General features: G+C 42.7%; 1 protein-coding gene across 1 annotated transcript; it reads right to left on the bottom strand.

Annotated features, from left to right (window-relative positions):
* Positions 1-9010, bottom strand: LOC134071025 (adhesion G-protein coupled receptor G7-like). Its single transcript, XM_062527590.1, has 5 exons — positions 8305-9010; positions 2224-2328; positions 1967-2079; positions 1409-1567; positions 1-18 (listed from the first exon to the last, which is right to left on the bottom strand). Exons 1-5 carry the CDS (start codon positions 8615-8617, stop codon positions 1-3), a joined length of 708 nt encoding a protein of 235 aa, XP_062383574.1. The 5' UTR covers positions 8618-9010.
* Between the last annotated feature and the right edge of the window lie 3060 nt (positions 9011-12070).

The raw sequence follows: 12070 nt of genomic DNA, 5'->3' as shown, positions 1-12070 counted from the left end.
CTATCGAGCGGCAGCTTTCTGAGTGCAGGGGGCAGGTCGAGATCAGCTCTGAGACAAACGCTCACACTCTGTATCATGTTTCAACAAGTCCATATCACACCGGTCATATCAGGGTTTGTTTGTTTGTCTGTCTGTCTGTTTGTTAGCAAGATAACTCAGAAAGTGATGAATGGATTTTGATGACATTTTCAGGGAAGGTATGACCCAAATTAATTACATTAAATGACCCAAGGAAGAAACTATTAAATTATGGGAATGATTCGTATCACCGTCTTCGGGATTCAGGAGGCGTTTATGTTATGTACGCTTAGTGGTGTAATGGCATGATATGGCCACGTGGTGGCGATCTGAAGAGTTTAGGTTCAAACGTATGACAACCAAGGAAGAACACTACAGGCGGAGGTCTGCGCTCTCTGAGTGTTTTTCTAGTTTATTAATGTAATGCATGGATATGAAGTAAATTGTACCCCATTGTTGTGTTGCCAGTTGTCTCTGAGTATTGGTCCAGGTCAGCAGACAGTAACTGACTGATTGTAGTTACAGCTGATGTTACAGTCTCCTAAAAAGAATATCAGTATAAATGATAATTTAGCAAACCCAGTAAAAAATATAATAACCCAGTCTCCAACTTAAAGGATAACTCTTGACAAAATGCATCCTAGGGTGTTTTCGTGAATGTACCAGAGTCAAACTGTTGTTTAAAAGCATACTGTAATTATGACAGCGCCACTTTTAAGCTTGTTGGTCCTTTTTGGGTCAAGTGGCATTTTGAATGGGAATGGTAGGGGCTATTTTGAAACATTACTGCTTCAAAATTGCTATTTTTAAAACACCAAGAAGGCTCGACACAACATGAAACTTTGGTCGAAGTATCATCAGTGTCTCTACACTCGAGCATTAAGAACATTTATGTACACAGCGTTTACAAAAAGAAAAGTTTCGAACTTGGTTTTTCTGCTCACCGTCATTTGCCAGTCAAGTAGTGAGTTGTCCAAAACCTTTCTTTTTAGTAAACTATGTGCACACAAACAATGTTCTCTCAATGGTCGAGTTCATGTGTAGAGACACACTGATGATCCTTCGATCATGTTGCCTTCTACGTTTTTTAAAAATGGCCATTTTAATGTGATCATGTATCAAAATAGTAGTGCCCCTTCCATTCCCATTCAAAACGCCATTTGACCCGAAAACGACAACACGGACAACCTTAAAAGTGGTGAATCCGACGTCATTATGCCTTTAAATGTTTGTCTAGGCTACATTCACAAAAACACTGGGATGCATTTTGGCGAGAGTTTTCCTTTAAAAATATTTCTGTTACTCTATTTCCACAAGCTTTCCATTGGGAAATATGACATACTGTTGCACTGACATCAAACTAATATCTGATGTTTGTGCATTGTGTTACCTTAGTGATGATGCTTAATGTGTCTTCATCGAGGATGCGGTTGATAATCATTGCAGCGGAATTGATTTCTAATGCTGTCAGTCTCGCTGGATTGGAAGTCAGCATCTGTGTGCTGGTTGCAAGCTTCTGCGCCTTCTCCTGATTGATAGGACCAGAAATCTGGTACCACGGTGAGCACAGATTATTGTCAATATATTTTATAATAAGCAACGCTCCTTCAGGAACACCAGAATCAAACAGACTTACGTTTATTTAGTATCAGCTGTTACTGAGTAGAAAATATACAAAGTTGTTGATGGCACCTTGTGCTCTGTTGAAAATAATTTGTGCTAATCACACTTAAGTTTCCCTCTGAATGTTTCCTAACATTCCAATCCACATCTTAGAGAGAGGGAGATCACTGCACACTATATATGAGCTCTAAAAAGGCAACATGAAGATCTGCTGAGATTGAAATGTGGCCTTTTTAGAGTGAATTAAGTATTGTCTATTGTCCTTTTCCACAAATAAGTTCACATCTTACTGATGGCATATACAGTACGTCAGTCTACTACTAACATTATTCAGTAGTTTATCAAGGGTGAGTCCACAGTCTATCTCCTGAAGATGATCAAACTCTAGATGACCCGTCGTGCTATTCATACACCTTGCAGTAGCTTTGGGGTTACCATCTGGGAAATGAAGCGATATGACAAATCAGACAGTTTAAAAAAAACAGTTACAATAGATAGCTACAAATAATAATAATAAAAAATAGCATCTTAAGAAAAAACTGAAAAAAAACAAAACAATAACAACTTTGGAAGTTGCCTTACAGTTGCTTGTTTCAGGTCCACAGATCTCCAGAGAGTATGCAGCCCAGCCAATTACAGTGCTTGGAAAAGTATAGTAGTACAGCCAGGCATTTTCACAGACATTAGCTGGAAAGGAGAATAATTAAGTCACATGCATGAAAATAGTATACACTTCCTTTTTAGCATTACCCTGGATATCCAGAAGTCTTGCAAGAGCACAATTTGAATTTGGTCACGAATGAGCGAGTCACTCTGGCAACCAGTAATGATGCTAAATGCCCTTGGAGCCGCACTGCCCCAATCACATCAGTGAATCTTAGGCTGCGTTTAGACTGCAGATCGGATTTTGTGCTCATATCCGATTTTTTTGATTGCATGTTTACGTCTACTTTCACCAGTGACCCGAATCCGATCATGTGTGTTTACATTTGCCAGACACTTGAAATGGCCCGCATGTGCATGGGCTTAAAGGAATAGTTTGGTTTTTTACACTTTAAGCCCATTTTCTGCATTGCCTAGCATGAAAACGAGTGTTTGACACCGAAATCTCGACCATTGAGCCTGTTTGTGGAATTTGGCAGCTTTAGAATGGAGCTATGTATGGCTTTAACATTGCTCGCTTTGTGCATGGACTATTCTGTCCTTAAAACACCCTTAAACATTTGTTTTTAAAAATGTGCAGCTCACCGAGTGGTTAATGGTCTTCAACGATCTTCTATAGCAAGTTTCGCAGTGAAGTTCAAATTCTGTTGTGTTATATTAGGCACACACGGTTGTGAGGTATCTGAAAAAGTACTTCCGGGATTTCGAAAATCCCTGATAAAAGATGACAGAAGCTGTATTTCGCTGCTAAACTTGTTATAGAAGATTGTTGAAGACCAGTAACCACTCGGTGAGCGGCACATTTTTAAAAATGAACGTTTAGGGGTGTTTAAAGGGACACTTCACCAATTAGCATTAAGCTTTGTATCTTTAGAAAACCAGTCATGTTTATGAATGCTCATGCATCAATCCCTCAGTTTGCCTTGAGATGGGAGAAATACGGATTTCAATGTTGGACTTCCTGCTTTTAATGATGTAATCATCATTTTACATCACTGAAAGCAGGAAGTCCTATTCATGGGTTTCATTGAAATCTGTATTTCTCCCATCTCAAGGCAAACTGAGGGAATGATGCACAACCATTCAAAAACATGACTGGTTTTCTAAAGATACAAAGCTTAATGCTAATCGGTGAAGTGTCCCTTTAAACACCCCTAAACGTTCGTTTTTAAAAATGTGCCGCACATGGCGCACATAGTCCATGCACAATACAGAGCTCCATTCTAAAGCTGCCAAATACCACAAACAGGCTCAATCGTCGAGATTTCGGTGTTAAACACTCGTTTTCATGCGAGGCAATACAGAAAATGGGCTTAAAATGTCAAATACCGAACTATTCCTTTAAAGTTTTTTGGAAAACATTATTTATAGCCTACGGGGACTGCACCAGTTAAGACAGAAAACACATTCACACATTTTATTTCAACACTGGTTAACAAAAAATAAAATAAAATCTCCTCCCAGCAAAGGTCGGAATCTTATATTGTCACTCAAAATAGTGTAGACTACCCTGATGTTAATAAAATCAGAAGCACATGTACATTTCTAGGCCTATTTAATTTATTGCTAAATTTCAAGTGTTTTCAAAGTAATATACTTCTAACATACCAACAAGTATTAACTTAAATGGTAGCTTACTTCAATGCAAAACAATACTGTAGTTGTCTACATTTCAATGAAGTTAACAGACAACAGACACTGAATGTATTCTGAATAAAATAAAACACAGCTTTGAGCAGCCTGAACTATGGGCCTATATTTCAAGTAGGCCTTTTATGAATGACATAAAAGTGTATCTTTAAGAAAACAAATAGGCCTACTGCTTTCTGAACAGCTGCATCAAGCTGTGCCAGTACATCCTCTGCTAATAGTTCAGATTTTGTTGTTGTTGAAGCTGACAATGGGATCTGTAAAGTTTCTGCAGCCGCATTAAGCACTCATTCACAACTATTCCATCGCCAAATGCTCTCTTGTTTTGCACCAAAATCCACGCAATCTTTAACGAACACTCATTAGCCTGTAAACGCATGCGTTATCACGCGAGTAGACCTGTCATATAGTGTCTTTTCAACTTGATAATATTTAGCCTACCTCCGCCAAGGAGGTTATGTTTTCATCAGGGTTTGCGTTTGTTTGTCTGTTTGTTAGCAAGATAACTCAAAAACGTATGGCTGGAAGACAAGAAACGATACATTTTTGGAGTGATCTGAATAACCGTCTGGATTCAGGGGGCGCTTGCGGGGGTCTGCGCTCTTGAACTGCATTTCAAGTTTGACTTGCCCTCACTGCGGGCTTCTGCGCGTAGGCTACCTTTCCTCAAACGACCCGTATTTGATCTCATAGTGACGCTAACGTTACCATTTTTTTTTTATTAACGCCACAGTTTCACAGCACATTCACAGCAGAACAAATATTGGTCCGTCCATTCATCTTTAACACTAGAAGCGCCGCGCCGTTCTGACCCACTTATACCTAGAAGCGCCGCGCCCCGGTCATTTGACCGCTTTGACGACCTACTAGAAGCGCCGTGCTGTTGTGAACTACTTAAAGCGTGGCGAGGCGGTCAAATGACCGCTGAGTCCTTACGTTACGTGTCCATTATCGCGGCAAAAGCCACCGCGCCGCACATAGCCCATTCATTTCCTATGGAGAGCGGCACGGCGTAGTTAACGCTTCCGCAAAGCACCTTGGGAATGCGGCGCGGTCATTTGAACAGAGGCGATGCGTCAAGAAGTTGGGCTCTGCTGAACTTTATGCAAATGAAAGCGGTAAACGCGAGGCAGCTAGCCAATGAAAGTACGTCTTTGGTAAACAAGTGTTCTCCTTTGCTCTAGTCCTCCGGTCCGGAACCATAGCCTGCTAGAAATATTTGTTCCGCCTGCTAATCGTCTCGGTTTAATGAAAATATATAAGTTATAGGCTAAGCCATTAAGTTTAGAACAAGTTTGCCACTGCACCCTATCAAAATGACATTGTTGGCGACTTGAACCAAGACAGAAAGGTGCTTTGGAGGAACATGGCAATGACATTTGTGAGTATTTTAACAAAATATGTTAAAATTACTTGCACTGGCTAATAGTGTTACGTATTAAGTAGCTATCTTCACTTTAGTTGCCTATGTGTGCTGGCATTGTGTATTTCGATGTAATAAACTGCTTTAGCCTTCTACACGACCACAAGCGGCGACGAAGAGAGGGTCTAGGCGTCTGCAAGCGTCAACGCGCCGCAATAATGGACATGCACCGTTAGACTGGGAGGCTTTTACTTACACATAAGGATCGCTAGATGGCACTTCGTGCACGAATGAAATCGTTTGGTCATAAATTCAGTTTGCACTAAGCCATGTGTCATTCGTGTCAGACCGTGTTGTTGATAATCTGTGGTTGTTTGTTTCATTATGACATACAGCACGTTTGAGTTATCTGTTCATGTATTTGTGTTGATTTGTGTTGTTTGAGGTAAAAACGTTGGAAGAGTTCTTGAACAAACCTTAAGCAAACTTGACTTTCAACTAAAATGCTCTAAAAGTGAATGTGGCTAGTTCTAATTCACTCCCCAAATTCACTTCTATTAATTTAATAGGTTCGCGCCGCCGAAAATGATCGGACCTAGTCACCTGGAACAAAGAGCCTAACAGTCTGGTTTCAATTACACAGTAGCCAGGATTTCATGCCGCATTTTAGGGGGGATGATCGGTTTCAAATAGGCTGCAATGATGGATAGTGTTATGTATAGACCCCGAAGCCATTTGCTTTGAGAACGGCTGGCTGATGAAGTTGTTGGCTGGCTAGCTGGCTCAGCCAAAACCTTAATGCAGCCGCCAAAGTTTTCATGACTGATAATGGCTTTAGTTGCCACTTCATGTCTACAGATGTGTATATTGTATTAGATATCAACACACAATGTAATTGTATTGTTTTGGACAACGTTCTGCACGTTTCACTTCAATGTAGACTGCATGCGTTCATTGCGTTGTGAACGCGCAGCAATCTCTGGAAAGGAAACGGTGGAAGTCGCAGCAGTAGCCTAATAGCCTATCACGCTCAATGCTGTAAATCCATCTGTTCCAGAATATTTGGTTCATATCATCAATCTTTGGTTTTGGTGTTTGTGCAACCGGGCCCTGACGATTTAACAAAAGTCTGAGTAACGTAGGAATTAGGAAAGTATGTAGGCCTAAAGCCTACCTTACATTGCCAGACTTTGCAAAGATTTGGAAAAGATTTTTGAAAAACTACAGTCTCAGACCCTCTCACATCTAAAGACAATTCATTGAGTTTTTAGTCACAGTCTAGTCACAGGCCAGTCTCAGATTAGGATTTTGCAAAGACTGTGGGTCACTATTTACAAGACTGCTGCTAGATTCCTTCAAATTATTTCCATCGTGCAATAGGCTACACGTCATCATTCACAGGAAATCACATGATAGCCTACTCATATCAAAGTAATTTTTTCGCATTTCTGCAGCATTGTTTGATGTGTGACATCACTAACAGATATAGAGCTGTTCTGTCACGTAGAACAACCGACTAATAAATTATAAGAAATGAAATAACAAATAATCATAAAGGCTACAGCTGTCGCCTATTTTGCCCCTTCCTGTTTCATGTTCGCGCAAGGTTACTATTGGTTTTTAATGTTCACGTCACTATTTGCATGAGCCACGACTGAAAAGACTTCCGATAATATCAAACATGTTTGATATTGTCGTAACGGCAAAACTAGAAAAAGACTGCTTCCGACGGACTTAAAACCGCTAAGATTGGCACCTTACACTAAACGATTTAGATGACGGGAGCGCGCTGCGATTTCAGTACAACTCCCAAGATTTCCGCCCGATTTTGGAAATTTAGTCGCCGACTGTTAAAACAGACCAAAATCGTGCAATGTAAGCCAGCCTTAAGGTGAGATCAAAATCAGGCTAGAAGTAGTTCTACTTTGTTTCCTTCTTTTCCCCATGTCATTTTCATTGGTCGTCAACTCACTGTGAGTCCTGTGTATCGTAGCAACGAGCACAATACTGATGTGGTGTGTCCAGTGGGAAAATCTCATGCAGGCCTAGTTTCTAAGCTATCGTTTATTTTTTCGCGTGTCACTATGATATAGCCTAATTATTTTTAGATGCAAAAAGTCTAACTGGCTTAGTCAAAGTTTGTCAGATGGCGGCAGAAAATGATTGGCTGGCGAAATGTTTTTTCGTTAATGGTAGGCCTAAACATATTGTGATTCATCCGTTTATATCCTTGCGACATCTGCTGTGAGAAAAGAGAATAGCAGCCTGGACAAAAATGGCCGAACGCGAGACAACATAGTGTTGTCACATAAGTGAGCGCAAAATAGCTCTAAACTAGCTTGTACCGGTGTGCTTTTGATCATGTAAAAATTCTGGGTGACAAAACACGCGTATTTAGGAAAAGTCGTGAACGTAGGGTCCTGGAATTTAATCGAGTGAAAAGATTTTTTTTTTTTGTAATCGCTGCGGTCAAATGACCGCAGCCCGGCAGTTCTAGGTATATCTAGGTCAAACCCACACGGCGCTTCTAGGAATACGCGTCAGCGGTCAAATGACCGGCGCTTGGCACTTCTAGTGTTAAAAGTTCGGTTTTCACCATCTATTTTTGAGCAAGCCATTTTCTCTCATCTCCTCTCTCTCTCCCGCTAGGCCTATTCTCTGTTGCTGAAACATGAACAATCGAGTTGATTGGCTTGGCTAATGATGCTCTTTCATAATATTAGGCCGACAATATTAACGGGTCCGGACAGAACCGTCACTGGGTCCGGACCCGGACCGCGGTCCGCCATTTGGTGATGCCTGATCTACACCAAACTCTGTCATCCATGTCTTTATGGACCTTGTGTCATGTTAGAACAGGAAGGGGCCATCCCCAAACTTTTGCCAATATAATGTATTTTCAAAATATTGCTTAATTGCTTAATTATGGGATGGTTGTCAGATTTCCTTGACTATTTACCCAGACAGGCTTCCATGAACCCACTTACCTATAGAGCAGTGGACACCAGTCCATTCATCTGGGCAGAGGCAAACTCCATTTTGCAGTTGCCCGCCATTGATGCACACAGGTGGGGAAGAGGTTGTTAGGCTTGGTGTGCTAAAAACAGCAGTGGCAGTTTCCCCAGTAGTGGTAGGTTCCACAGTGGAGCTTGGTGTGCTAGAAACAGTGCTAGTTGACACAGTAGTGGTAAGTGGAGTCGAAGGGTGTGGAGTCGAGGTCTGTGGAGTCAAGGGGTGTGGAGTCGAGAGCTCTGGAGTCGAGAGGTGTGTAGTTGAGAGGTGTGTAGTCGAGGGGTGCATAGTCGAGGCGTGTGGAGTCGAAAGCTCTGGAGTCGAGGGGTGTGGAGTCGAGGCGTGTGTAGTCGTGAGGTGTGTAGTCGAGAGGTGTGTAGTCGAGGGGTGTGTAGTCGAGGCATGTGGAGTTGAGGGCTCTGGAGTCGAGAGGTGTGTGGTCGAGAGGTGTGTAGTCGAGGCATGTGGAGTTGAGGGCTCTGGAGTCGAGAGGTGTGTAGTCGAGAAGTGTGTAGTCGACACGTCTGGAGTCAAGAGGTCTGGAGTTGAGGGGTCTGAAGTCGAAGGGTGTGGAGTCGACGCCTCTGGAGTCGAGAGGTGTGGAGTCGACGCTTCTGGAGTCGAGAGGTGTGGAGTCGACGCTTCTGGAGTCGAGAGGTGTGGAGTCAAGGGGTGAGGAGTTGAAAGGTCTTGAGTCCACGCGTCTGGAGTCGAGAGGTGTGGAGTCGACACTTCTGGAGTCGAGAGGTGTGGAGTTGACGCCTCTGCAGTCGAGAGGTGTGGAGTCGACGCTTCTGGAGTTGAGAGGTGTGGAGTCGACGCTTCTGGAGTCGAGAGGTGTGGAGTCAAGGGGTGAGGAGTTGAAAGGTCTTGAGTCCACGCGTCTGGAGTCGAGTCTGGAGTCGGATTTGGTGTGCTAGAGTCAGTGGAGAGTTCTATGGTAGTGGCAGGTTCTTCAGTGAAGCTTGTGAAATCTATAGAGGTTTTGTTGAGAGGAAGACACAAAAGGTTATTACATTGATATATTTTTAAAGATCATATCAGACATGCTCAGATACAACAAGAGAATGTATAGTGCCTATACACCGATTCGGTGAGCAATTTGTGTATGTCACCATCTTGCGACAGCGCCATTGCTGCGATGTGCGTTCTCATCATTGATGTATGCCGGTGACTGAGAGCAGTGACAGCATGAATAAGATAACTTGGTTTGACGATGTCAGGTAGTGGCCTCCAGTTACTGATGAAGGTATCTTAAATTACTGATATTAATTCATGAATTAATATAATGAAATATTATTAAACGGAAAGTAGAAGGAGATGTTAACACTGCTGGCTACGTGGAATAGACTTACTGACCTTAGCATGCTAACTAGCATTTAATCGCATTTAATCATTATGGACAGCCTACGTGATTAAAAAATAATTAAATTATTAATGTTGGAGTTAAATACTTGTTTCAGCAATAAGTATGAAATATTCAAATGGGATACAGCAAGAAAATAGACTGTCGACACACATCGCTATGTGTTGACGTTCATCGCAAGCTAACATTCCCATAGGAATAAATGGAAACATAGCCTCCATAACGAGACCTCCCCAAATCCAGAAAAAAAATATTCAATTGAAATTGGACAACATTGTTATCTTTGGTAAACTCTTTGGTAGCTGAGACCTAAATTATGTGACGAAATCAAAGTTCGAAGTCAAAATATACAAACTTTTCATAGGAATAGGCTACATTCAAATTCCCAAATGCTCTACTTCCGGTTATTTCGCCGATTTTTTTTTTTTGTCTTACAGCCTGAAATTAAAACCCATTTTAAAAAAAATATTTGTTCCAGTTTTATTTACAAATTGAGCTGTACAACATCAAAATAATGACAAAAAACATTTCTGAAAATGAATAAAAAATGAAAAACTAGAATATCAGGGTTGGAAAAGTCATCATACCCCTGATTTAATATTTTGTAGAGCTTCCTTTTGCTTTCATTACAGCCATCAATCTGTTTGAATATGTCTCTATTAGCTTTGCACACCTAGATTGGGGAAATGTCGCCCAATCTTCCTTGCAGAATTGTTCAAATCCAGTCAAATTCTGTGGGGAACGGCGATTGACTGCTCTCTTCAAGTCAATCCACAGATTTTCTATAGGATTTAAGTCAGGGCTCTGATTTGGCCACTCAAGGACATTCACATTCCTATCCTTAAGCCACTGCTTTGTTCTTTTGGCAGTATGCTAAGGATCATTGTCATGTTGAAAGGTGAATGACCTGCCCATCTTCAGCTGTCTAGCAGAGGGACACATGTTTTCCTCAAGAACTTAGATGTACTTGGCAGCATCCATTTTATCTTCTATCCTGACCAATTGCCCAGTCCCCACTAAAGAGAAACATCCTCAGAACATAATGTTGCCCCCACCATGCTTCACAGTTGGTATGGTGTATTTTGGGTGGTGTACTGTGTTTGGATAGCGCCTGGAGTTCAGTAGAAAAAGTTCAATCCTAGTCTCCAAAATATGAAATCTAAATCATTTGACCATAAAACCTTTTTCCACATGGTAGCAGAATATTCCAGATGTGTTTTTGTACTGAACTCCAAGCAAAACCCAAACACAGTACACCACCCAAAACACACCTCCAAATGGAGGGCCACCAGGGCCATAAATGCCTTGGTTGGAACATTTCTATCCCTGTGGAGGATGGCCATGATACATGTGTATTGTGTTTGGGCTACCAGCATGCTGTCTTGGCAAGGGATGGCCCCCAGCCATGCACAGATTGTTTTATTATGCCTATACACACAAGGGAAGCCTGTTGTTGTTTTTTCTCTAGCCAAGGGTGGTCTGGACAGGCTAAGCTGCTTTCCAACATACAAGGCGAAGAACAGATTGGTTGTGGCACACTTCCCCCAGTGGACCAAGTTTGGAGCCACTCTTCTTCCTCTTTGGTAGTCGCTCCTGCCTCAGTGGCAGTGGCAGGACTATGGAGGCTCTGCTGGATAAGCTGCATAGGCCCATAACAATGCAAGCCTGCCTGGCTAACACAGCAGCCATTCTGTCATTGTATGTACACCTCTGTGGTCTTTACAAAGCAGTGCTAGGGATCCTTCTCTTTTGAGTAAGCTCCAGTCAGCCTCTGCGTGCCTTGCTTCAGTGCAGGTAGTGACGTCGAGCTGCTCCTTGACTCAGTCCTGGGTGGCTAGACGCCATCTCTGGCTGTCCCAATCTCAGCTCCAGCAGGCAGACAGAGAGCGTCTTCTGAGAGTGCCTGTGGCATGGCCATGTTCAGCCCACAGGCAACCACCCTGTTGCAGCAGCACCTAGGGCATCCGCGCCTCGGCCAACATCTACCTTTGGGGGCCGACTGATCTTAGGCAGTGGCTCCAGATTTCCCAGGGACGGGGTACCGTCCACAAGCTGGCTGTGGGGGCCAGCTTGCTAGCAGCTGTGGCCCTTCCAGACACCATCGTCATTCCTGACGGTCTCCAGGCCAGCCAGGAGAACGGACCCGTTGATGCTCTCTACCATGGCCCATGGGTACTGCCTACAGTTCAGGAACAACAGACCCTGAGAGTTGAGGTCCAGGTTCACCTTCACCAGGTGCATGGATGCAGTTCTTGCGTCCATGAGGCAGCGAGGGCTCAGAATATTGAACTATCTGGATGACTCCTCCTCATCTGTGCAACTTCGGAAGAGCAATGCCGGCACATTCAGGACTTAGGCTTTTGCCCAAATCTCAA

The sequence above is a fragment of the Sardina pilchardus genome, chromosome 23 (genome assembly GCF_963854185.1).
Source record: "Sardina pilchardus chromosome 23, fSarPil1.1, whole genome shotgun sequence".
NCBI classification, from domain to species: domain Eukaryota; kingdom Metazoa; phylum Chordata; class Actinopteri; order Clupeiformes; family Clupeidae; genus Sardina; species Sardina pilchardus.
This window is presented reverse-complemented; position numbering and strand designations above follow the sequence as displayed.

Bases quoted from the DNA above. Each gene is read 5' to 3' on its own strand.
- LOC134071025 (XM_062527590.1), bottom strand. From the start codon at position 8,617: ATGCACCCCTCGACTACACACCTCTCAACTACACACCTCTCGACTCCA. The intron at 2,329-8,304 runs GTAAGTGGGTTC...TCTCCTTTCCAG, and splicing joins TGGTGTCCACTGCTCTATAG to CTAATGTCTGTGAAAATGCC. The intron at 2,080-2,223 runs GTAAGGCAACTT...TTCATTTCCCAG, and splicing joins TGGACCTGAAACAAGCAACT to ATGGTAACCCCAAAGCTACT.